The sequence below is a fragment of the Talpa occidentalis genome, unplaced genomic scaffold, assembly GCF_014898055.3.
Source record: "Talpa occidentalis isolate TD23 unplaced genomic scaffold, MPIMG_talOcc4v2.1 talOcc4.6, whole genome shotgun sequence".
Lineage (NCBI taxonomy): Eukaryota > Metazoa > Chordata > Mammalia > Eulipotyphla > Talpidae > Talpa > Talpa occidentalis.
The window spans coordinates 118,279,978-118,307,846 of NW_023604972.1; the positions used below are offsets into that span (position 1 = coordinate 118,279,978).

The 27,869-nt window shown below is 40.0% G+C and overlaps 1 protein-coding gene across 1 annotated transcript in view; it reads left to right on the forward strand.

Moving 5' to 3' along the window:
* Positions 1-24,056, forward strand: part of OXCT1 (3-oxoacid CoA-transferase 1) — a 122,708-nt gene extending 98,652 nt beyond the window's left edge. Inside the window, exons 15-17 of the mRNA XM_037530651.2 lie at positions 10,905-10,985; positions 15,293-15,394; positions 22,594-24,056. Of these exons, the coding sequence (XP_037386548.1) occupies positions 10,905-10,985; positions 15,293-15,394; positions 22,594-22,635 (225 nt within the window). The 3' untranslated portion in view covers positions 22,636-24,056. The remainder of the gene's footprint in view (positions 1-10,904; positions 10,986-15,292; positions 15,395-22,593) is intronic.
* Positions 24,057-27,869: the final 3,813 nt, after the last annotated feature.

A 27,869-nucleotide genomic window follows, 5' to 3' on the forward strand; every position in this document is an offset into this window, starting at 1 on the left:
AGTAGACAAAGTTTTTTGCTATCCAGTCACCTTCTTTCTTAAGCCTGTTTTCATCTATTAGCATAACTTTCTTCTACTCTTTAAAAATGGTGCAAAAAAGAAGGAACTCAGAGTCTTTACTCAGTATAGCCCTGTTTGTTCCTTGCTTTGCACACATTGGGTCTCACTAGCTCAGTGACCCTCTGAAGTAAGACTGGGGTGTGGGCAGGTAAGAAACTTGCCCAGGTGTGTGACACAGGTAGGCTTTTCACTCAATTTGGTCTAGCGGTGTCCCTCGTACCTCTCACACCACATCCTCACCAAAGCTACCTCTTCATCAGCTTCCTGCCTGTGCCCTCCCTTTTCCAGATACCCTGGCTTTCAGAACTCTCTCTTTCTCTCTTTTTTTCATTTTCCCTTGTCAGAACTCTCCTTGCTTTGGTGAGATGGGTACAGAGAAGAAAACAATCTGAGCCTGCAGTTGTGCCATGTTGTACCTATCTCCCCTACTTTCCCTTTGTGTTAAGAGCCTCTGAATTTTAACTGGGCACACAGCAGCTAGTGGTGGTATTTCCCAGACTCCCCTGTGTGTGGTTGTATCCATGTGCCAATTTTGGGTCAGTAGGATTAGGACCTATGGATTATGTGTACGTTCTGAGTCTTGACCTTAAAGATCAAGCCAATTTCATTGTAGTTTGTTGGTTCCCGCTTCTGGCCATCTGAGAAAGGCCTGATCTGCAGCAGTAGCCTTGGGCCCAGCATTGTAAACCATCCCGGGGGTGCAGAGATGTCCCCTAGCCTGGGCCCATAGGTGCCCTGAGCCTGCCTTTATAGCTTCTGGACTGGACTCCTCAGAACTCCATCCTTGGTCTGCTCTCTCACCTTCCGCATCTTCGGTGGGTGCTAGCTGAAGTTTTGGCACCAAATGCTGTTTTCCCCTCAGTGGATCCCTATTCCTGATTTCCAGATTGGAATCCTCTGATGCGTGCTAGAGCTGTGTATCTCACTCCTGTTGGACAACTCCCCACCCCCACCTGCTTGTTCCACAGCCACTTCAACTGTAACACACACAAATGAAATCATCACCATTTCCCCTAAATATCTTCTTCCATCTGCTTGGCCCAATCCAGAAGTCAAGATGGATGGTGTTGAAAAGCCACCCTGGTTCTTTCTGCTCCTGCTCCACACAGTGTAAATATGGCATCAGTGACACGCCTGTCATCCGCCCCTGCCTCTTGCATCCCTTGTTTCCTCTGCAGCGATCACTGTGATGGCATCCCATAGGGGTTGCCGCCAGACTGACCTTCCTTCCTGGTAACCAAGCTCGCCACCGCCAGAGTGACTGGTCTAGAACTAGAGCTGGGTCAAGTCTGTCCACATTGCTTGGTTCACTGTACGCCACCAGGCTACTGTGACCAGCTTGCTGTTTTCCCTGTTGTCCATTGAGTTCAAGCCATACTCTCTTCCTATAAGTTTCTGGAATATTCCGAGCATCTTCCTGTCTCAGGGTCTTCGCAATTGTTGTTCTCTGTGCCTCGACTGGTTTTCTTTAGGTAATCTGTGTGGCTGGTTGCTTCAATTCAGTCAGGTCTGTACTCAAAATATCGGAGAAGCTTTCCATGACTGTTCTATTATATAAAACAGAAGTCCTCTTTTGATGATCCTTCATGTCTTTCTTCACTTGAATGTGAGCTCCATGAGGACAAGTGCTTTGTTCGTCATTAGCACCTAGTGGAGTAGTGCCTGGTGCACGTTAGGAAGCAGTAAATAGTTGTTGAATTCATTCTCTCTTCAAATAGTGGTGATACTGGGAACATAGAGCCCTTGTAAGTTTTCCAAGGTGTTACATGATTACTGTCTTCATTTTATCATTACAATACCCTTATGTCTTATTATTTTCCTTCCAAGACAAACAGCTGAATTTCATTTATTGGAAACAAGAAAAACTTGGATACTTATTTTTAGTAAAAATAAATGAGACCTTTATTTCTAAAGTAGATTTAGATTGTATTTTTATTACAATAGAATGTCTGGATTCTGAAGGGATAAAAAGAATCATGCCGTTAAGTTGAAAATAAATTTTTGTGAATAATATTTTGATTGAGCTCAGTCCATTTCCAATAGTGAGGGTATTCATATAAAAATCTTGAATGCTATTTTACCTTGTCTTTATTTTTTATGGAAAGGACTTATAAAAAAATAAGTGAGGTTTATTGTCCTATTAATTTTGCAGCAAACTTGTTACTAAAATCCAACAAATATCAAAGATTTAAAAAATCTTTCTTTCCTGAGAAACCTTCTCTTTAAAAAAATTTTGACAAGGGCCTCCCCTGGTGGCGCAGCGCTTGAGCGCTGGGCTGCGTGGCTGCCCGCAGCCTCTGCAGCGCCGGTTCGTTCCACTGCCTCCGGCAAGGGTCCCACCAAAAAAAAAAAAAAAAAAAAATTTTTTTTTTCCACAACAGTGAAAATTATCCCAAGATAAAGGATTCCATTGTTAGCATAAGTCAGAATTATTCATAGTTTTAGTTTCAGTTTTTTTCCATTCATAAAAGCTTGGAAATATTTTGGAGTTTCTTAATAAAACTATTATTAGTGGCTAGAATCTGTTTTGGGGGAAAATTTACTTTTTAAAATGAAATCCTTATATAGTTTTGTCTTTTTATTTTTCCCTTGGTAGAAATGCCTGTAAAAAAAATGTTATAATGGGGAGAAAAGCAGAACACAGTCCAATAACCTATAAAGCCCTTTTAAATGATTTTTTAAATTAAGCTAATAACTTTAAATTCTATAACTTCAAGTATCCACAATTCTTTAAAAAAGAAAACTAGTGCTAAAAAAGGCTTTGTCACAACAGTTCATGAGTGGAAAGAGAATACTCATCGCTCATTTCTGGGCTCTGCCATCTTTAGGCTGGAGAGCATAGAGTGCCACCTTTAGAGTGAAAATAAAAGGCCATGATGAAGATTTTTGTATTATATTGAAGCAAAATGACCTTTGCTCTAAGATCTCAAAGCCCTGGGAAATGGCTTGCAGTGTGTCTCTCTCATTTGGCTAGTTTTCCCTTTAAGTTTGGGAAAACTGGGCTGCTACATGCAAAAGAATGAAGCTTGACTACTACCTCACACCATACACAAAAACCAACTCAAAATGGATTAAAGAACTAGACATAAAACCTGAAACCATAAAATACATAGAAGGAAATATAGGCGAAACGCTACGTGATTTACACATCAAAGACATCTTTACAGACACATCACCCAAAGCAGTGATAGTGAAGGCAAAGATAAACAGCTGGGACTACATCAAATTAAAGAGCTTCTGCACAGCAAAAGAGACAATAACAAAAACAAAGAGAAACCCCACCAACTGGGAGAACATTTTTGCACCCAACACTAATGATAAAGGACTGATCACAAAAATCTGCAAAGAGCTGATGAGACTCAACAACAACAAAGAAAACAATCCAGTCCAAAAATGGGCAGAAGAGCTAAAAAGAAACTTCTCTGAAGAGGAAATGCAAATGGCCAACAGGCATATGAAAAAATGTTCAACATCACTTGTCATCAGGGAAATGCAAATCAAAACTACCATGAGATACCATCTCACACCAGTGAGAATGGCACATATTAAAAAAACTAGCAACAACAAATGTTGGCGAGGGTGTGGAGAAAAAGGAACTCTTCTGCACTGTGGGTGGGAGTGCAAACTGGTCCAACCACTATGAGAGCTGTGTGGAGATTTCTGGACCTACTAAACATAGAGCTTCCATATGATCCAGCAATTCCACTCCTAGGTATTTACCCAAAGGACACAGAAACATCAATTCCAAAGAACACCTGCACCCCTATGTTTATAGCAGCACTATTTACAATAGCTAAGCTTTGGAAACAGCCCAAATGCCGAAAAATAGATGACTGGATCAAGAAGATGTGGTACATATACACCATGGAATATTACTCATCATTCAAAAAAGATAAACACATGCAATTTGCAGCAACTTGGATGGCTCTGGAAGGGATCATGCTCAGCGAAATAAGCCAGAAAGAAAAAGAAAAATACCGGATGGTCTCACTCATAGCAGGAATCTAGAAAACTTAAATAAGGGACCAGGAAAATGAATAACTATAAGAAAGTGAAAATCAAAATCAACAAAAATCTATGAACCAGAGACACTTTTGGGGGGGTGGGGGTGGGAGGGGAGGGATTGGGGTCAGAATGGGGGGGTTGAAATTGTATGGGGAATATAAAAATAAAATTTATTATATAAAAAAAAAAGTGATGAAGGGAAGAAACAATTTGAAGGAGGTTTGACTGATTGTCAAGGTGCTCCTGGATTTCATATTGCTCAACTGGAGGGAGTCAAAATACTTTTTAAAAATGGACAATTTTCAAATGCTGTTGTGGGAGCATTTTGACTGCATCTCATTTCCCCATCCCACCACAATTTCAGCATTGTCCAGTAAAAAAAAGTCAGGGCATTTGTTGAAAGGGTAACCCACCGAGAAAGACACAGACCCTTTCCTTCTCTAATCAGTTCTGATTTTCAGCAACACATTAGGTAGAAATAAGAACTCAGAATGTAGTTCTTTCCCCCTTAAATAAATGGGAAACTAGAAGTAAAAAAAAAAAAAAAAAAAAAGATTGTGCCTGTAAACACAAACTGTTACAACGTTCACATATGAAAATCACTTGTAATAGCAGGCTTCCCTCTACTTCAGAGCTAGCTCAGTCTTTACACCGAAGTCCTGTGTGGATTGTTGGAATCCCTATCAGACAGATGCTGTGTAGAGGCCAAAAATATCCCACGAGAGTAAACTCAGTGTAATATCATCATCTTGGGCTTTTATTCCTTTGGCTTGATTTTCTTTATTTAGTAAATCCCACTTTTCTGTGGACCACATCAGTCACCATAGTGATTTGACAGCCATATGTTTTGTAGTATGATGTTCCCTAGTATTTTCTAGCTGTGGGGTGTGTGTGGAAAAGCCGTTGTGCTTGATTTAAGCATTGAGGTCGGTGGGAAGAGGGAGGCGCAAGGGTGGTGACATTCAGGCTCCTTGTGTGGTATTTTGGCCCTAAGAGATGCCTGGTGTAGGTTCCGTTGTGCCACCAAGTGAAGTGTTTTCAGTAAATACCTGCTGACAAGTGCAACCTTTCTAATATCTTCTTCAGCTGGTAAACTCCAACTGTGAAGTGATTGGGGGGCGGGGGGTGGCAGAAGAGGTAGAAGAATAGCTGTAATTCATTCTGCTTCTCTTCTTAGGTCTACATTTTTCTGTTTACATAGCAGTCTTGACACACCTTTGCTTCTCCCTTTGATTGTGCCTTTATCTTCCTGAGTCTTGTAAGCCCATTCACACACTCCTGCTCGCTGCACTTTTCCTAGTGAGCTCACAGATGCTGGAATTGCTCAAGCACATAGCTCAGAACTAGAAGGCAGCCTCCAATGGCTGTAGACACTCAGTCACATGGTATTTGGCAGCTTCAACTCCATTGGATTCCTCAAATCAGACTGAAAATAGACAGCATTTCTTGCGAATGTGGTTTGCCTAGTGCTCTAATCACTGCTAGTGTTACAGAGATAAACTGTCTCAGCATTCAGTCAGCTCAGCGTCTAGTGAGGAGGGGCGGGAAGGCAAAAGTTACACACAGGTGATAAGTGAGAGATGCACAGGAGCACCTAAGAAGTGCACCAGCTGGGGATGTCTCTGGGAAGCTGGAGTGGAGACCTCAGATTGGGGAGTTGGTGTCAGTTTCCCCAAAGATAACGCCTGAGCCAGGTCCTGAGGAATAGGGAGGGTGGAGTTACATGGTGGCATGTGTTTCAGTCATTGCGAAGAAAGACTTAAAAGTCTCAATCGCTTAAGAAGCAATGACCTGGGCCTCCCCGGTGGCACAGCGGTTGAGCGCTGGGTTGCGAAGCTGCCCGCGGCCTCTGCAGCACCGGTTCGATCCCCGGCTGCTCCCCGGCCACCGGAGGAGGGTCCCACATGGCGCGCAGACCTCTCCTGCCGCCCGCTGCTCCCCTCAGCAGTGTACTTCGGTCCTTCTGCCTGCTCTGCTCCCCGCTCTGGCTCTGGTGAATTCTCTCACCCTCCCGCGCTTCTGACTGTACCCAGTGCTTGTATAAACAAAACAAACAAACAAACAAACAAATAAATAAATAAAACATTCCTCTATTAAAAAAATAAAAGAAGAAGAAGCAACGACCTCTTAGAATTTGCCTTCTCTGTATTGATCAATAGCCTTCTCCAGCGCAGGTGCCTAAAATAAGAAATATCGCAGCTATATTTAAGCATCATTTGACAGAAAAGATGAGTGTAAACTGGGGTCTCCACCCCTTTTTTCCCCTCAGCCCCTTTCCTTTCCCCCTCCCTCTTAACTTCAGAAACTTCAATTCAGTTATTAATGTCTGCTAGTTTATAATTATTTTGCATTATCAATTAATCTACTTTTTTCCCTTTTATTACTCATATGTAAAATCAACCACTATTCATCTTTATTTTTTCTGGCTTGCTTAGTTTTGGATAATCTCCCTCAACTTTCTTCCATTTTGCTGTAAATGATAATATTTCATCTTTCCTTATAACTAAATAGTACTCCATTGTGTGTGTGTGTGTGTGTGTGTGTGTGTGTGTGTGTGTCTTAACAGCTTCTTTGTCCTGTCCTCCATCAGCGGCCACTTAGGTTGCTTCCACATCTCAGCTTTTGTTACTAATGCCACAGTAAGTGTTGTGGAACATTTAATTTTGGGGGTTGATATTATGTTCTTTGGATAGATACTCGAAAGCTGGGTCATAGAGTATATCCATTTTTCTTTTTTTAAGATAAGTCCAGACTACTTTCCATAATGACTTCACCAACTTACATTCCTACCAACAATGCATTCAGGTTGCTTTTTTCAAATTAAGTGGGGTTTTTGGTAAAGCAAGATCTTACATTACCTGAGGTGAATAAAACATTGCCAGCAAAAATTGCCCTATTTTAGAAATGGGAGCTTGCTATTTGTAAGTTTAATGTGATAACGTGAAGGTTGTTGTAATGATGACTGTTGTGACAGGAACTTTGTTGCCTCCTTGCGGTGGGAACATGATGAGGGACACAGCAGCCGTGGAGCAAGTTTGCAAGGCAAGATTCTGCTACTTGAGCAGAAGCTCTTGTGCCATTTATTGAAAGCACACAGGCTAGTAAAGGCTGATCATGTGACAGTGGCATGAGGAATAAAATCTGGAGGGTGGGATTGGGATGGAGGACAGAGTTTTGCAAGAAACAGAGACGGGGACATCATGACCATACATCAGGAGCCATTTCTGGCTTGATGTTATCACAGGCAGAGTTATGCCAAGACCACTATGGAGATAGTCATGTAATCAGGTCAACAGTGGCCTGGGCATCCCCGGGCTTGCCTCGTGATACGGGCTATACTCTGTAGGTAGTCAAGGAATGCTCTACTGTAATTTATAGATAGCAACTAGGTCACAGTTGCCCATGAGTGGCCAGCTAGTAGGCAGCTCATTGGAACCCACAGATGACAAGATTTATTTAAACAGAGTTGTTTGTTATTAAAAGATTTAGGTAGAACCAGGGTTTCACACAGATATCTAAACAATTAAAGGGTGATCACCATGGAGCAAGTGAAGCAAAGTACTAAGCCCCTAAGTCAGTTAAGAAAATGATGAGTTTCTATTCCTTCAACGAAGAAACTGATGAGGCCTGTAGGAATGAAGGCAGAAAAAGAGGAAAATGAAGGGAGAAGGTGCAGGAGAGATTGAAGTATTCACCAGGGTTATGATGAAATTAGCAAATATTGGTATACTGAAATTAGGAGCCCTGGAGATGAGTCAGAGCAAAGCATTTTTACAACTATTCTATCTATTTCTCTGCCTTTCCTGACATTTCTTAAAAGAAAGAAGTCGAATGATAAGAATGAACAAGACCCCACTAGCCCTCGATGTTTGCATGTAGATTCAACCCCTCCAGGTTTATTGTACTTCCAAAACATTTCATTTGATTCCTACTGTGATTAAGTAAGGGGAATCAAGACAGTGGACTCAAAAGAAAAAACTTCAGCACAAAGAATTCAAGGGACAAACAACTATTAAATGACAGAATTAAAATGAAAACTAAGTCTTTGGACTCTTAATGGGGGGGAGTATTCCTTGCTACCAAACTACTGCATTTCTTTATGTGGATTTATTTTTAAATGCAAAAACCTCAGCAATTGCTTCCCCTTTGTGAATCATTAATCTATGCAGCTGCCACACCACATTGTAAGATTCAGCCAGGCATGGTTAGAACAGAGCACTAAAGTGGGAGTTAGTCATATTTTGGCTTCACAGTGAACCTATTGTTGAGTATTGAGATTGTGACATTCTTTAATCTTTCTGCATCTCATTTTTCATTTTTCTTGGTCTGTGTTATGTAGCTAAATGTGAATGGAGTCCTCTAGCTACATTGTTCTCACTGCAAGGGCACACTTGGTGCCAGTTCCCAGGCCAGCCAAATGATTTGCCCCCCAAATGTGTGTTGTGTTATTAGTTCGGTGGGTCTCAGGACTTGTGTTTAGACCATTTTGTGTACTTATATATTCACTTGGAACATGTGAGCACCTAAAGAATTCCTGGCAGATTGTAGAAAAGTTACATACAGTTTGTATAAACACTGCTCACTAACATTTACTAGCTCTTGCTAAACACTAGATGCTTGTATTTCATTGAAGCCTTACACAAAGCTTGGCAGGGCAGGTGGATGTGCAGACTCAGGCACAGGAATCTTGCACAGCTAGCGTGAGGCAGAGCCAGGCTTCACAGCCAGGTCCCTGGGCTCCAGCCCATGCTCTGAAACCACTGTATGGAAGTGGTTTATAAAAGATCTCTACTGGTAGGGCACAGCTAATTCTGTCAGTTGAAATTCATGATTCCTAAAATGAAGTTGTTCGTTAAAAATCCATGTAGCTGCTTTGACACTAGGTAAAGCTCTTACTTAAAAATGAAAGCCAAGTAAGAGATCCCTGCAGAAAATGTTCTGCAGAGGCCCACAGAGTGTTCACTTTGTTTGGAATTCATTGTGACATGTCTTATCTGAGTTATATTAAATGCAAGGAAACCTGACACCTGTAAAAGTTTGTCTTTTCATCATTAACTTCAGCTCTAAGTTTTGGTGACACACACAAATTTTCTTTGAAATCTGGAATGGAAAATAGATCATTAAAATTAAAGGTATTCTTCCTAGAGATATAAATTTTCTTATACAGTAAAGATCCAGAAACATGTAACTGGTTATTAAAGGCCTAATGTCTATCCACTTTATATATAGCTAGCACCACTTTAAAGAAATTGAAGGTATAGAATTTGTTTTTCTTTGGGAATCCATCCAAGATTTTTCTTCCCATTCATTCATTCAAAAAAAATAATGAACACTTTTTGTATCATGCACTGGGATAAATACACTAAAGCTTTTTAATTACTGGTGCATCTGTGAGTTGACAGGGAGTAAAATCTTCTCAATTAAATCCGATTACCTGAAGTTCCCTGCCTTTGACCATATGCTTTTGAGAAAGAGAGAGATAAGCTAGATATCAGATGTGTATCTTAGTAGGTAAAGCATTGAGATAGCTAACTATATCATGGTGTCATTCAAATGCAAAAGGAAGTAATAGGAGTGTTTCCACCATTTTTAGCAGCACATTTAGAGTATGATAGGTTAGCCTTCAGGGAGACAGTCCTTTAGGCTCCTGGTGGTTGATACTTAGAAAAAAAATGATAATCCAAAGAAAAAGATCTGAATATCAGGTCATCAGGCCAGTGTTTCAACCTGTTTCATAGATATACTCAGAGACCACTTTTATAAGGGTGTGGGGATGGGGGTGATAGAGGAGCTTAGGGAAGGGAATTAGTGGGCAAAATCTGCTTTTTTTTTTTTGCTTTCTACTAAAAATAGATTTTTCATTTTATGTTTGTGTTTAAAGAAAAGTCTGTGACTAAAAGGAAACTGAAAAAATATGGATTTAGATCAGCTCATACATTTTACTAATGAGCAAACTGAGGCGCAGACAAATTCCAGGAAAAGCAAATAACTGCATAAGCAAGTGAAGGTTGCATGGGTGTAGTACACTGCCTGGCCTGGCGGCGAGCCTCCTCCACGGCCCAGCCCGTTGTGGGGTGACTGAAGTTCCATGTGTCCAGCCCACAGGCTACCTGGAGCTCCGAGGGCCGCAGAGGAGGGCTGAGGGCCGAGGAGGAGGGCGTGGCTTTGTCAGAGAGCTGTCTTCACAGGCACAATAAGAAATTAGCCTATACTTTCTAGGACTGAGTAATTAAGAAATAGTATGATAAACATCATATTTAAAAATGGAGAGCTAAGAGGAAATGTTTAGATGTATAAAAGAAAACGCTACAGAGGCAATTGATGTTGATTCCTGTTGTTTATGTTATGATTCCTGTTATTCCTGTTGATTATGCCTCAGAGTGAGGCAGGGCGAGGAGACACTGCTGTTTTCTGTGTATGTATTCGTTTTTTAAGAGATGAAATTGATTTTTGTGGAAAGGGGATATTATGCTTATGTGTTCAGTATATGCTTCCTGTCGTGGGAAATGATAGCTCAGTGTTTGTCCAAGGAACTGTTTTCTGGAAGAGAAAATAAGCAGGATACTGAAGTGAAATTTCCTATCACACAAGATCAGGTTTGAGGCTTGAGAGGTCGTTTTGTGTACCCCAACTAACTCATCTGTGCCTTTGACTATTCATTTGGCAGGCTCCCCAAATCATTTTAGGGGCGGAAACTGCTTCCAAAAAGAAAGTGAAAACATAACTGTGCAAAGATTTTGAAACAGTCTGTACTCGGGAGATATTTTCTCTGTTCGTTCCTGTTTGTCCTGTAGTTCTACCAATTCTAAATACAAATTGATGTTTTTTCTTTAAAATAGGGAAATGCTCATAAAATCATGGAAAAATGTACCTTACCACTGACTGGAAAGCAGTGTGTTGACCGCATCATCACTGAAAAGGTAAAGTGCCTCTCTCTCATGTCCGCTAATATCTTCCACCACCTTTTATATGTGTGTGTGTGTGTGTGTGTGTGTGTGTGTGTGTATGTGTGTATGTATATATGTATGTACGTATGCACGTATATGAATTTTTGGAATTTCTTGTTATTTTCTGAAAGTGTATTATGTCGGTAGTCCTGGAATTAATTAAATCCATGGGTATACTGAATAGGAAAATTCATCAATTTAATGTTTCTAAATGTAGGATTCTTGATGTGCACCTATTTGGAAATATACCTAAACACACAGAATTGAACTGCTGCCCTTGATAGCTTTGACAAGTGTGATGTAATCAAAAGTTTTATGGATCCTCATGTTTGGGTTATTAAGTTGTCTAAGCTGGATGATAGATACACAGTTAAGAATATATTTATCATTCCTAACTTTGTTCTTTGCTTTCTCAAATCATAAACACATATTGTTGGGTTTTTTTTTTTAGGGACCTCAGTCAAAATTGGGTTTTAACCAGGTGGGTGCAAATTACAGTGTAGGTTCCACAGTGAACCAAGAGATCTAGTCTCTGGTCTTCTAGGCTTTCCTCCCTCTTTATAAAGTGGATTTCAGAACACTCCGGCCATTTTAGTGCTTCTCTAGATTTCTCCTTAGATGGAAAATGTTGGGTATTGGTAGAACTTCAGATCAGTATTTCTGGAAGTTACTGTCACCTTTCAGACAGATTTCAACCTAGAATGTGGAATGACATGATTCTCATAGGTGAGCTAGGGTGGTATTATTTACTTGATTCAGTATTTTGATGAATACCGATATCACAAAACAGAATTATCTCTATTAAGGTTGGCGGGTTGGGATTTTTTCTCTTAAGGATCTTGTGCCTTTTGCCAGGAGCCATGACAGTCATTTTAGGACATTCACGAACTCATCAAGGACCTTTAAGGAGCATTCTGTCCTAAATGGTGCCATCCCCTGGAACTGTTTAAGTGGAATTCCACAAATGTGATTTGTAAAGAATGAATGGATGAAAAGACAGGATACTCAGTCTACTCGGAGACTTGTAGGTGGAACCGTGCGGAGTGAGGGTACAACCTCAAGGCTAAGGTTGAAAAGACATTGATAGGCTAAGTTATGGAGGGTGAATACCTTATTAAAAATCTTGGATTTTATCTGAAGGGCTGTATGGAGCCCTGCAATGATTTGAAGTAGCTGGGAACACACTTAGTTATATTTACATTGTAAAAAAGCACTAGGGTAGGGGGAGAAGAGGTGAGACAGTGAGCTAGAAGCCCCTTCAGTCATCTAGGAAGAAATGCCAGGGTTCAAAACCACAGGACAGGAAGACTTGAGAAAGATTTAGGAGACGGGACCAAGCTAAGTGAAGCATCAGTCATGGTTGCGAAGGCAGAGGTGAGTCCTGAGTTTTCTGACTCGCAGGGAAGGTCACCTTGCTGTAATCTTAGTGAAGCCTGGGGCTTACAGCAGACACATAAGGAGCATTGAGAGGAGGAAAAGAATAGATTCAGTTTGGACATACTGGTATGAGACTCTTAAGTTAGCATCCTGACCATCCAGCTGGAGACTTCCAATAAATAAATGGAGATATGAATCTGGATTTCAGAAAAGAATCCAATATTGGAACATACTTGTAGAAGTTATTAGCATATGGGCATAATTGGAACTTAGCTGAAGATGACATTGTGTAGCAAAATTGAGTAAAATGATAGGGAGGAAGCTTAATATGGAACTTTGGGAGCCTCAAGAAAAGGAGTGGTGCATATTTATCCCTGTGCTCAGTATATAATAACTGTTCAATGAACACCTGTTGAATGAATGAATAAAATTGCAGTGGTTTAAAGGGCAACCAATGTAGACAACCCTGGCATAGTTGACGCTGGACTAGAATTCCTTTTTCAGTTCTCAGGTGAAATCCCACTAGTTCTCATTTGAAAGAGGCTTTAGAAACATCACCCTGACTTCCTAGTCCTGTGTTCACATCAGTTGACAAACTGCCTAGCGTCTCACCTTTGTCCTGAGCACACACAGCTCCTGGGCGTGATAAACTGCTTTAGCTATAATGTAACTGTTTATGGTTACAGTAAAATAACTTACTCATCTCTAAAACAAAGTAGTTGTTATTCTTGGTATTTAAACAATTTATTGTAGCTTTTAAGTTTTACTTTCCATTTTTATCAAGCCTTTGTGTGTATTTTATAGCACTAAATGGAAATCTTCCTGTATATTTAAGATTAATTTTCATCCTTTTAATAACATACTTGACTTTTGATGTATGACCTTGAGAGTTTACTAGAGTTTGATAAAGGTGTTAATAAAAGGTTTTTTAAAAAAAGCAATAAGTGAATTTGCCAAGGTTTTACTTCTCTGATCACCACAGTCTTATGTTCATAATACCACAGTTCTCTTTTCCCCAAATCCCTTCTCTGCCTGCTCTTAATAACGTGACTAAGAGACTCTTTCTATTTGTTTGCAGTTGTTCATAATACATGGGAAACATCAGTATGAATCTGTTCCAGATAATTTCCTGTAAAGGAAAAGTAATCACTAAGATTTTTTCAATTTCCATTTTGGAATTTAAAAATACTAACACAACATGCAGACATTCTGATAATGATTTTTCCCTTCTCAAAACACATATTTCTGCCAAAAAAAATTTAGGAACATAAAAATGTGTAAATAAAATGAAACTTTGCTAATATATTGCCTCCTAAATTTCTATCTTTCCTAGTAAAACCAACTGGGATATCTGTGATTTCATTAAACAGAATGCAAGTATCATGAGTCTCTTTGACAACTGGTTCTTGAGGAAAAATATTGATCTGCTATACACAAAAAAACATTTCAGGGGTTTGCTTTGGATTCACATATGTGTGACAGTAACTTAAGTCATTAAGGAGAAAGAGCACAGCTGTTTGGGGTCCCTGCTGTGTCCCAGGCCTGCTACTGGGTGCTCTAAGTGTGTGTGTTAATATATTTGTCCTGTTTAACAATCTTGGAAAGTAAGTTTTTGTGAAAAGACACGTTCACTAGAGTTTGCTTGGCCAGTGTGGGGCGAAGCTGGAATTCCTTTCCCACTTGGAAGCCAAGGTTCTTTCCAATACATGTTGTTATGGAAGCGTGTTTAAAGATGACAATATAGGGTTTGACTTCCAAGGTAGTTAAAAGTACTTTGATCTGGTAAGTAGTAATTAATTTAAGGTCAGTCCAGTGGTCAAGAGAGATTTGGGAAACATTTAAGCTTGAGAAAGAAGAAACTAACCATGTAAACCCAGAGGAGGAACAGTGCATGCATCGCATCCTAGGGGGACAACCTATAACACCAACGGGGGCAGGCCAGAGGGAAGCAATTTGGGCTCTTAGGATTGCAGCTTCACATCAGTAGACAATCTGCCTTAAGGTAAGTAACCTTCTCCCATGAAGTTTCTGAGCAGAATCCCAGTGACTATCTAAGAATGTTTTGAAGAATCCTTGGGTTGGAAATCATATTAAGTTACTTTGTTGGCACTTTCCACTCAAGTTGTCTAATTTGTCAGTGTGAAGTTTCATGTTCTAAGTCCGATACTGCAGGTTGTGGCCACCTGATCAGGTCAAGCTATCCCTGTGGGCATGGCCATCAGCTGGTGCTACCAGCAGTGTCGTGATGGACTGTGTAGGCTGAGGTAGCTGGCTCACCTTTGTCCTGAGCACAGGCAACTTCATTTGATGTGTGTATGGGAGGGACAGTCTCATGCTCTCTTTGTGGACCTGTTTATTTTTGTAAGACTTAAAGAGAAAGTTTGCACCTGGGGGTCTTTCCCGGCCAGGACAGGTAGCCTTTTGCAATGACCTGCAGTGACTTCAGAGCTCCTTCTTTGGGTTCCTGTAATTCTTTATCCAGCAGCATTGATCAGCTTTTCCTTCCATCATCTCTGTCCTTTTACCTTCCAGATATCTCCTCCTTTTCTTCCTTTCTTCCTGTCTTCAAATCATTATTAACTAAGTGACCTTTTGCAAAAAGTGTTAGACTTAACGAAAGTAGTTAAACAAACTGATTACTCTAGTAGCAAGTGCCATCAGCAGGTGACATGTTTCTTTTCTGCACTCAGCGGTGCTCTACGTCCATTGGCTGGTTAGGGGGTTGGCATTTATTCTCACCCAAACATAAGAGTTACACTTGACATTTTTTCAGTGCTGATTTTCAGAATCTTTTGTCCTGGGTCCTGTCTCTCTTTTAAGAACTTGATAGGTTATTTCTGTTTTGTGTTATAAAATAATTACTGTGATAGAAATTGTCATTGTTATTTTTTTCACTCCAACAGGCTGTGTTTGACGTGGACAACAAGAAGGGGCTGACGCTGATTGAACTCTGGGAGGGTCTGACGGTGGATGACATAAAGAAGAGCACGGGGTGTGATTTTGCTGTAAGTGTTTCTGTGAACAAATCCAGCCACTTGTCCTATATCAGGGGCTTGATTAATGGGTGTTTACAGGACATGAACCATTAATTTGTGATCATTTTTGGAGTTGACCTTTGCCGAGAACAGGAGTGAAAGGGAGGGTGCCCCCAGATGAGAGCAGGTGGGGGAGCAGGAGCAGGGCTGTGACTCACAGGCCAGTGTTTGGCTCCAGAGTCAGAAGCAGGAGCTGGAGGAACCACTAGGAGCTGCTGGAAACAGGGTTGAACATGAACTCTAAGTTAACTCTCTATGAAGTCCCTTGCCATCCTCTCTTTACCTTGCAGTCCTCTCTTACCTATCAGCTGTGTTTCAGCTTGATTTACTAGGCAATGTGCTACCCTGGAGAAATAATACTTCTTTTAAACCCATCTTATGAATATGACTTAAGAATTTCTCTTGGATTAACTTCTGCCCCTGGTTATTTCATCCATTGAAGATAGTAGAATGTTGGCTTTCTGACTCTACCAGATTTATAGTCTCAAAAATAGATGTATTCTGCAGCGAAAGAAAAACTTAGTGCATAGAAATTCAGATTCACAAAGCAAATAAGTACATCACAGGAGTGTCCATTTAAGAAATCCCCAAATCCTTTTAGTTCTTTAAAACAAAAAGGCTAATACTGTAATATAAATAACTGCCCTTTAATAAATCATCAGTAAACTACATAATGGGTGTTAAGAAGATGGCTCATTCCATTTGAAGTGAATCAAAAGTAAAGATAAATGTCTCTGAAGACATAAAGAATTGATTCATATGTAACTTTTTAAGAACAGATCTACTAGTTAAAATAAAATAAGAAGAGGAATCATTTTAAATGAGAAGAAATCTTGTAGCTATCCATTCTGGAGAAAGTAATTTCATAAAACAAGTTTGATAAATCACGCATATATTTCATACATTTTTTCCTTAGATTCTACATACTTAGCAGGGACCAATCAATGCAGAGCAAGTTTCAGTAAAAATAATTTGCTTGCATAATTTATTGTCCACATGTAACTGTTTCTTACTGTATGAAGGTCTTTGTCTATTAACCTTTCTTGAATTCCCTTTTGGAAAAATGAAGTTTGCCAGCAATACTTTGTGAGAAAAGGACATCTTTAATTAGCTTTTCAATAACCTCAGAGGAAAAAAGTAGGATTTGTTTATACTTTAACTATTTAGAATTTCTCACTGCAGTGATAAAAGTAAACAATTCTTCTTATGTAGTCAACTCTTTTTTGTATATTTCCCCTGTGTGGGTGAGTTAAACACTTCTTCATGCGGTAGCATTTCTGAGATCCTCAGAATATTCAGTTCTCTGCTGCAAATGAGAATGCAAAGGAAGAATTCCTCACTATCTATTTGCTTTCTTTTCATGTAGGTAATCAGGAATGAAAAAGGTGCATTTTTTTTAAAGTGCTAGTTTCCATACCTTAATACATTGAAAAATATCTCTATGGTCCCTCTTTTATTGTAGTTATCTCCTCCTCTTTTTCTGACATTGACATGTAATTTTATTTCCTTCAAATTAGGCTGTTGAGATGAAATGTTAATTTGTATGTCAATGTCGTCCTGAAAATGAAAAGGCATAAATAATATCAGTTGAACCATCATGACAAAAGAACTAGCTTTTGAGGAGCTGATGTTCAAGGGCATCTCCTTACACCCTGGTGGATGAAATTACATAGAGCAGTTTGTTTCTCTGTAAGGTCAGGGACTAGAGTGCTCTGATTAATAAAATGTTCTGTTTAATAACTGGGTTATCAATGAGATATGTTTTAAAATGTATTTGCCTTCAGGACTGTATCTCATTTCATAATTCAGAAGACATCCCATGTGATTATTACTGTATAATATTAATACTGTCTAGCATTTTAATCTATGGAACTATCTACTAGTTACTCAAGATTTTTTTTTTTTTTTTTTTTTTTTTTTTATAGAGGCATGCTTTATTTATTTGTTTGCTGGTTTGTTTGTTTGTTTTGTTTATACATGCACTGGGTACAGTCAGAAGCGCGGGAGGGTGAGAGAATTCACCAGAGCCAGAGCGGGGAGCAGAGCAGGCAGAAGGACCGAAGTACACTGCTGAGGGGAGCAGCGGGCGGCAGGAGGGGTCTGCGCGCCATGTGGGACCCTCCTCCGGTGGCCGGGAGCAGCCAGGGATCGAACCGGCGCCGCAGAGGCCGCGGGCAGCTTCGCAACCCAGCGCTCAACCGCTGCGCCACCGGGGAGGCCCGTTACTCAAGATTTCAATTTGAGAAAAGTGACCCAATCTTCAGCATATAATTGGCAATGGACATTCTAGAAGGGAACCTGTTAATATAACTGGGTTCTTCATAATAAAGAAAAAAAGTAAAGTGCTAGGTCACGGTAATTGTGAAAATGTCTTGGTGAAAGTCCAATATGCCTGAGCTTGTGGTCAAATGAATGGGCAAACTATGGATATAAGCTGATTGAAAAAATACTGGAAATTTCAAAGAAAAAGATTAAACCGTGATAGCATCAGGTAGCAGAATATGGCAAAATTGTGGTTTCAGGATATTTAAAAAAAATGGTTATTTTGCAAAAGTCATCACCTCCACAGAAGGAAAACTTTCTTTTTAAGGGTGTCTCCTTCATTGTTTTGGGAAGACCTATTTAATTTCTTCAACTGTTTTTGAGGAGGAAGGCATAACAGCATACCTTTGTTTTCCGGGTCATCTCTGGACACCTGCCATGAACGACCTTTCCTTTCTCCTGACCCATCCCCGTGTTCGTTTTCTTAGCTGAGGTGGTTTTGGATGGCAGTTGAAGCTACTTGGGGGAGCTGCTCAGTCTTAGAGGGTCTCTCCCATGTATCCTGGCAGTATACATGGTATTATTAAACTTCTTTTTGGCTTTTTCTCTTAGCGGAAACAGAAATAATGGTTTTAATGACATATTTGGGCATTTTTAATTGCTAAGACTCTCCTAAATAGCCCAGTACAATTAGCAACAACAACAACAAAAAAAAAAATGTGGGAGGAAAATGTGTCCTTTAAACATCACCTGAAACTTGAAAAAGATTTATAACCAAGAGAAATTGTCATGAATTATAGTCATGATTTTGTGGCAGCAGAAAGAACTTTCCCATTCAACTGAATAGTAAAGTCTCTAAAGGGTTATTTATGTTCCGAGCTCCAAAGGAGGCTGTGGACATTTTGTCATAGAAATGCAAATATAAACTATATTTCTGGACCTTGAGCACATTTCCAAAATAAGGTTTGGGGTCAGGGAGAGTTCACAGCTAGAGGGGCCAGCCCATAATGCACAGAGACCTGTTTCTCATGTCCACTCTCTTTCAATATACAGTTGCAAGGAAAGGGGTCTTAACGTTTCTTAGGAACTGAATTCCGGATCTAGTGAGAGAGACAAAGGAGCCGGGGAGGGAGAGGTGAAAACATCAGCAGTGTAATAATAAAGGCAAGAGAGGATGGGCTTAAGTGAGCAGCCACAACGGGCTCCGGGATATGAACCCCAGAAGTAGAGAGACCTCAGCAACCAGTTTTGGCAGCTCGGGGGAGCACAGGCCTCCTGCACGGTAACCCCCCTTTGGGGCTGGGTCTCTTTGCGCAGGCTGAGAGCAAAAAGAGTCGGAGCACCCTGCCTGCGGGGAGGGCGAGCCCCACAAGAAAGTTGGGTTGAATTTCACGTGCCCCAGTTCCTCTGCCCAAATCATCTTTCAATTGAATCACCCGGGGAGACTTGAGGGGCCAGGGTACCTCAAGGGTCCTTCCCCATAAAAGGTGGAGAGGGCGCGCCCCCTGGCGCTGCGGGCGGGCAACAGCGGGTGCGCGCGCCCATGCGCTGCACAGGCGTGATGGCGGCGCTCGCGGGAGCCTCTTCTGTGGTGCTCTTGGGTGGCTGCCTCCCAGCGTCTTTATCACTAAGGGTACTTTGGGTTATTTTTCTGCCATGGCCTCACAGTTTGAAAAATCTGTCTCCCAAATATTTATCGAATAATAATTCATTTTCAAAGAGTCAAAGGGATTTTACTCATTTCCTCAGATTAGAGCTGTGACAAGCCAATGAAAATGTCAAACTTCTTTATTTTTGACTATACTTCCAGCACTGGGTGTGTCCCTGCCATTTACATGATGGGCCAAAATAAAGAGAAAAGAAAGGTGACATCCCAGCAGCTAAATTCCCTTGTCCCCAAATATCTTTTTCCACTAATTCGTGAATTCAGTTGGTTATTTCTTTCCTACTGCAAGTTTAGTTACATAAAATAGTTTTTTCCTTAATATATATATATATATATATATATATATATATATATATATCTGTGGACCTTTTGGGAAACAGTATTTCTTTCTGTTTTTAGCTTTTAATTAAAAAATTTTAAATTTAATTCATGTTTGAACATTGTGTGTGATAAATTTGTAGAGGTCATTAGTCATTCATGATTATTTGTTAAACACCTAGTGTGAGTCCTGTACTGAGCTATGAAATGTGAATAAGATGAAACAGATTGGTATGGTTCCTACTGCCAAGGGCTTTGGCCTTATTCCCCAGGCAGGAACATACCTACACTACCAGTGGCAAAAAAATTAGAATAAGAATATTGCTTATTTAAATGTTGGCAGTGGAATCTGAAAAAGCCAGCTGCAGATGTTTTTCGTGAAGTTGATACATTTATATTCTCAATATCTATTATGAATTGGCATCATACAGAATTAAACAGTATGCTCTTGGGATTTCAGTTGTCAGAGATGACAAATCACTGGTTTATCTTTTACGCTTCAATCACATAGTCTCAAGCTTAACCTGTAGATCACCTTGACAGTGTAATCTGTTTTGGCTTGCATGGACTTACATTGTTGATGAGACTCTGAGAGTACAGAGTGAAAAATGGTGTTTTAGTAGATCTTTTTCATTGCAAAAATAGATAGGCCAAGTTTGTGTACATAAAGTTTCATCTTCTTTTCTGATAGAAGTGAGTTTTCCACATTGAGGGTATAAATGATACTAAGAACTCAAAATAGGGCTGACGTGATGAGGAAAAGGGTCAGATGTTTAGTTTAAAAAATTCAGGTGTCTGGTTTCTTTTTAAAGGAGATGTTATCAAACATCTATTGGAAATGATCTGTTTTCAAAAAAGAAGAGTTTTATTTCACTAAATTATTTCCACAGAGGCTGTTTTTTTTTTTTTTAAAAAAAAAGGTTGCTTGTGAGACACAATTTCTAAATACTCAGAGCCCTTACCTCTTTCACTCTTTTCTGTAGAATTGAAGCCATCTATGCAAATGTGGGCTGTCACATCAATTATATGTCTCATTTTTGTATATTACTGTACACCTGCTCTTGGAACTAGCATGTCTGGATGAAAACCCTCATTTATTCTAAACTATATACCAGGCCTTACTGATCTTATTTTTCTTGTCACATCAGTCTATAGTAGAAAAATGTTCATCGTGAAGGGTTAATTCAGAAACAACTTATAAGTGAATGAAAAATGTTTAACCTCATTAAAGCCAAGTAATTTCCTATTCCTTCTATTTTTAATACGGACTTACATCTATTAGAAACCTTCTAGTCCTTTAAAACTTACCCACTCACTCATTAGTTTATTTGTTCATTAACTTCACAAAATATTGACTTTATTCTAGAAAGCAAGATACTAGTCAGGCCCATTTCAATTTCTACATCCTTGAGGGAATCAAAAATATCACCCAAAATTTAAAAAAATTAATTTTAATTAAAATTAATATTCCCTGCTCTGTGCTCTCCCTGGATTGTTATTTACTAAGATACTTATTTGTTAAGTTGTGTGCAGAAATATGTATCTGGCAGCATGCTTGAAAGATCTGTCAAAAATGAACCTCAACCACTTAGATTTAGGTTTCTTTTTCTACCAGCTCTACCATTAAGTGAGGATCTGTCCTCATTTTTCTCTACTTCTAGACTCCCAGGAATGTTTTTGCTGTGTTGTATATTGAACATACTTATAATCAAAATTTAATATTTTTAGTGCTACTACCTTCTTTTTGCAGTGGGTTGGAATCTTCTTACTACCTTTTATCATTTTCATTCTGATTTTGAATTTTTTTTTAAGATTTCTTTATTTATGCATATATAAGAACTGGGGTACAGGCCAGAGGTGTAGGGTAGGGGGAGAGGATTCACCAGAGACAGAGTGGGGAACAGGACTCACAGATTGACTGAAATACACTGCTGAGGGGAGCAGCGGACAAGTCAGGAGAAGTCTGCTGTGCCATGTGGGTTGCTCCCTGGTCAGGGATCGAACTGGTGCTGCAGTGGCTGCATAGAGTTTCATAGGTTGTGTCTTAACCCCTTGCGCCACCAGGGAGGCCCTGATTTTGAACTTTCTGATAAGATTTGCCATTGATCATACCTCACTTTATTAATATATAGCTATTAATCCAAAGACTATACAGTGTCTCTCAAACAAAATAGACTGGGTCTATTTCTGAGATTTTTGAATCTTGTACCCTACTGTGTCTCTGTTTTGAGTGAAATCTCATAGGCTTCAATCCTGTTGCTCGGTGATCCATTCAGTAAGGAGCTTGGTTATTTGGATCCTTAATCTGTGTCCTCTGATGCCAGTCTTAATAATCCTTAATTTAGAAGCTCTCATGCAAGGTAGTTGAGAACTACTCAACATACAAAATGTAAATAGAAAAGGGGTTCCCCCACTCAGTGATTAAAAAGAATGTGATTAAAAAATAATATCTCAGGGCCTCCCCGGTGGCGCAGCGGTTGAGCGCTGGGTTGCGAAGCTCCCCGCGGCCTCTGCGACACCAGTTCGATCCCCAGCTGCTCCCTGGCCACCGGAGGAGGGTCCCACATGGTGCGCAGACCTCTCCTGCCGCCCGCTGCTCCCCTCAGCAGTGTACTTCGGTCCTTCTGCCTGCTCTGCTCCCCGCTCTGGCTCTGGTGAATTCTCTCACCCTCCCGCGCTTCTGACTACCCAGTGCATGTATAAACAAACAAACAAACAAACAAACAAACAAACAAACAAATAAATAAATAAATAAAAATACATGCCTCTTTTAACATTTTTAAAAAAAAAAATGTCTGTGATAGAAAATGAGGCTCCAGGTAATGTCCAGAGCAAGGCTGCTTGTTGCCTACATCACTCAAGTGTGGGAATTCATGAGGCTTTTCATAATTTGGTTACTTTTTTTTTCTCTCTCTTTTCCCAGGTTTCACCAAAACTCATACCAATGCAGCAGATCGCAAGTTGAAATGTGGACTAGACATTTGCCCCAGGCTGTTTCTCCTTTTAACCACATAGGATTTCATTGAAAGGGCATCAGTAATCATAATTGTATATTTAATAAGCAGATTTCAACTAATTTTCTTCTCACATCTTATGCTTCATGTAGCCATATATTTTTTTTCCCCAAGGGTGCTGTGACATTTTAATGAAAAACAGAAAAAATAGACATGATCATTTTATTTGTTCTAAAAGAGCTAAGATGGCTGTCTTTGCAATTGGTGCTCACGTTGTATTAATCTTTGCCTTCTGTACTATGTGTACTAAATAATCTTGTATCAAGATGGGCCCTTAGAAAAAGTTTTATTGATGTGTTTTTGCTCATAACTAATTCATGACATGTGAAAAAAAGAATGAGCGAGAAAAATAGCTCCACCCAGAGTATGTGCGAGGCAACACTTCCCTAGTTCTGAAAGATAACAGATATTTGAATTTTGACTAGTAGAAATGTTGTCTTAATGCCTCTGACTTTTCTTTTGGAGTCTTGATTTTGTGATTATACCTTGTTTCTCTAAAGCATATCTCCTCCTCCCACGATTTTTGTAACTAAATAGATGCCCAAGAAGGTGAACAGGAGTACCTCTGAATGAAGAGAAATAACTGGTTCGTGGGAGGGACCAAAGGATGTTAGGTCTCTTGGTGCTGACATCCCACCAAAAAGTTGCCTTTATAAACCAACCAACCAACCAACCAACCAGTCATCTGTGCTTTGCCAAAGAATAAAGTTTATTGTATGAAAAAGCTAATAAATATGACTCATCTATCTGTTTACTCATTTTAAAACAGTGAAGTATGTGAATGTATCTAGAAGGATCCTTAAGTGTCTTTCTCTAAGTCATTGAGGCCCAGTGAGCTGCTTGTACAATAACTCCTTTCAGGCCAAGAATTGCTGCGGGGTAATTTGTCATGAATCTGTAGTCCCAATGACAGCAGAATTTTGTTTTGTTTTTAAAAATTCCTTTCAGGCCCACTTATTTTTGCTCAAAAAAAGTTCCTAAATATTAAACCCCTCTTCCTGTGGAACAGTGTTTCTGTCTTCTGGCCAGGCTACCTCCTTTAACGTTTTATTTTTAATTCACTTTTATCCAAGTAGGGGAAATAGCCATAAGCAAATCCAGGATTTGAAGAGTAGTTAGAAAATAACTATTGTTAGAAAATAAGCATGGTGGGGCCTCCCCGGTGGCGCAGCGGTAGAGCGCTGGGTTGCGAAGCTGCCCGCAGCCTCTGCGGCGCCGGTTCGATTCCCGGCTGCTCCCCGGCCACCGGAGGAGGGTCCCACATGGTGCGCAGACCTCTCCTGCCACCCGCTGCTCCCCTCAGCAGTGTACTTCGGTCCTTCTGCCTGTTCTGCTCCCCGCTCTGGCTCTGGTGAATTCTCTCACCCTCCCGCGCTTCTGACTGTACCCAGTGCATGTATAAACAAAAACAAATGAACAAACAAATAAATAAATAAATAAAACATGCCTCTATTAAAAAAAAAAAAAAAAAAAAAAAAGAAAATAAGCATGGTGAATTGGGTTTTGTAAGAAACTTCTCTTCAGTGGCACCTCCATTCCCAAACAGTTGCCTGGGGGATTGCCTCAAAAGCATCCTGGGTTTGATGGGAGAGAATCCTAAGCACTCTGAAGCCACAGCAGGTGCTGTCCCTCCGGACAGAGGTAGCTGTAGTGTGATGTAATAGAGCATTCCTCTGGCCCTAAGTGCAGGTCTTCCTTAACTTAGGGAGTTATTGACTGGTATTCCATCCCAATAAACCCATGGTACCTTGAAAATAGCATAGGTTGAAATTCATTGAATCCTCCTAAGCTGCCAAACATTGTCGCTTAGTCTAGGCTACCCTGAACATGCTCAGAACACTTATGTTAACTGACAGTTGGGCAAATAATCTAACACAAAGCCTATTTTACAATCAAGTGGCAAATATCTCCTGCAATTTACTGAATGTTGTGCTGAAAATGAACACCAGTATGGTTGTGTATCCGCAGCTCACAGCCATTGGCCAGTTTTGTGAGAGGGGCTCGTACTCCACGGCGTTAGCCTGGGGAAAGAACAAAATTACAAACTTAAAGTATGTTTGCTTACTGAGTATGTGTCATTTTCACACCACTGTAAAGTTCAAAAATCCTAAATTGAGCTGTCCATAAATCAGGGACCGTCAGTACAGGAATTTATGTATGTTTCTAGGTGACAGTTGTCATTGAAACTCCTCTTCAGGTACAATTACATTGTTGCATTATGTACAGAATTAAATGGAAGAGTGAGAATTTTTGTGAATTGTACACTGCATATAACACTTTTTCTGTTATGCTGCATGGCCAAAAGCATCCTTTCCTGGTACTGATAAAAAAGGACTCTCTTAGAAGTTGTGAGGTCAATGGAGTAATATATATCTGTTAGAGTGATTTGGAAAAATGTGTGTTATTGATGGTAGCTTTATTTGCAAATTTATTTGCTTATCATTCCAATGTGTTACTTTAAGAAATTATATTCTAACAGTGTTCCTAATCTTGAGTGGCAAACTTAAGTAGATGACTTTATATTGTTGATTAAAGAGTGCCTTGCTATTATGGTGACATTAAGAAATACAATAAATATTCCAAGTTGATATAGATTGGTGTGGTTGTCCTTTTTCTAATTTGGGAATGGCATGTATGACCAAACATGGGAATAATACAACAGAGTTTGGTGGAATGGTCAAGAGTAAATAGTCAGCATATAATGCTTTTTTAATCAAGTTGTTCCTTTCCTTTATATCTTACCCAGGAAAAGATACTGTCCTTCATGAAAGAACAAATGAAATATTTACCTAAATGAATTTTGTACTCTCTTCCTCTCAGAGCCAATCATTTGCCTATAAAAATTGATTATCCTGGACTTCATGGGTTAGTGTTTTTTTGTTTTTGTCTAATATATCTTTTAGACATTCCTGCGTTAGTGTCCCAGTGATGTGTAGTGTTTGCTTGTATTCTGAAGCAGCTCTCATTATAGTCTGCCCAGAATCTCTGTTACCACTATCATAAGAGACACCCCCTAGCCAAGAGGCTGACTGTGTGCCAAGAATATGTCCTTTTAATAGCTCTTCTCTGTCACACTGACTAGACACAGGTGAACAAATGACCCAGAAAGTAGCAGTCAGGCTATTTGCCCCCTGTTTAAAAACTGGAAATGAGAGAAGCCAAATTTCTTATTCCTTCCTAGTCACCAAGCCCTAAGAACGTGGCTGGCACCCACACCACGTCTCCCCCCTACTCGCACATACACCCTACCAGCTGAGCTCCAGTTGGAGGGAAAGAAGCTGGAACACAAACACATTGAGCTGTAGGGGAGGGAGCATCCTGGTGGCATTTGAGTTCCTGGTTCTGGATGTGCCCAAGACCAGCTTCCCTCCTGCCATGCTTGTACGTGAGCCATAAGTCTCCCTTTTGGCTTCATTTGCAATCAGTGTGAACTCAAACAGCCTTTGACATTCTTGAGTCCTGGGAGGGACCTGGGCTTCTACAAAATTTATGCAGAATACGAACAAAACTGCTGGCTCAGAGAACACACACACGAGAGCATTTATAATTATCGGTGGGCCAAGGTTTTTTTCACTTAACGGTTTATTCAGCGCAACTTTGGAAGTTATTCTATTGGAAATATGAGGAGACTTATTCAATGGCTATTTTTTTCAATGAGAATAAATGTAAAGAATAATAAAGGACACAAATTCTAAAGATTTATTTTTTGCACTAACCTCCCTTTCTATAGAGTGTGATCTTGAATTTTTTGAAGATTATTTTCAGATTCTCCATCTTTAAATTGGGGAAATATAGTGGTTTCCATCCTGGTTTTCATAAGATAGAAGTAATAAATCTGGTTTATAGTGACAGATCTTTTAAAAATGTGTCAAAATGTTACCTTGGGACAGAATTGTCAGTTGTCCCTGTCATTTTTCTTTTTCTGCTTAACCTATATGTGGCAATAGCTCTTCTCCCCCCAATTATGTTTATTGATGTAATGTTGGGATATATCATTTGTTTCTCAGGTTGTAGATTGAAGCCTCTGCAAATGTATGTTTTCACAGCATGCCCACTTCTAAAACCTTTTATTTTTCAACGTCTACACTATCTTCCTATGTAGGACGTATGGAACACCAAAGTGGGTTTAAGCATAAATATTTTTTAAAAAGTGACGTAATCTGAATGCACAGCTGTGTGACTCGCACTTGCATAGCTCCCTCTTGCACAGTGTTAGATGTGTCCAAAGGGCGCCTTTAACACACTACACTGCAAATCCCACGAGGGTGATGCCTGCACCAATCTACATGCTGAAGAATAGAGAAGGCAATTCCTTTCCTTCCTCAAAGGCACAAACACAAATGATATTTCACTGTGGAGGTTAAATATGCTTGATGATCAAGGTCGTTATTACCCTTAATGGGATGCTGCTCTGGATGGGCTACTTGGGAAGGACCTCAGGCAACTATCCAGACTCTGGTAGCAAGACCCACCTTGGGTCCATAGGAAAGACTCCTATTTCCACTGACAAACTGTGGGACCCCAGATACCCAACACAGTCATTTTACAACCTGTGCTCATTCTTTGGTATTCTAACTCTGACCCTTTAAAATTTGCAAGAGGTAATCAGACACCCATACAATAGTTCATGTATAAACCCTGGTATTTCATGTGCAGGTCCTATCTCTTGGACATAGGAGGTAGGATCTCCCACTTCGTGTTACTGGGGTTGAAGTACCAATAGACCTCTCCAACTCTTTTCTATAAATACTCCTTTATCTCCTGTATGTTCCTGTATCTCCTTTTGTTCCTGTATGTGTGAGAGCTTAAGTAAGTGCTATCTAACTAGTTTTCAGTCAAGTGTTTCAAAATGTGTGCAGAGTGGCCTCACTTAGGAATGTAGCAGTGTGTTTGTGTGTGTGTGTGCGCGCACGTGTGCGTGCGCATGTTTTAACACCTTGTATATTAGTATAACAGCTTCATGACTAGCCACCCATAGTATATTTCCAAAGATGTTTATTGAACCAGTTTGCTAGTTAAAAAAATAAGGTAATGATAGGTCAAGTATAAGGATTTCCCTCAACCAAGTAATTAGGTAATACTTCTAAGGAAGGGGTAGGGGAAGAAACAAGAAGTGGAATCTGGAGGCTATAACCAAGGAACAGAGACTTGTGATAATCACCTACATTTGTTTAGCATCTTGCAG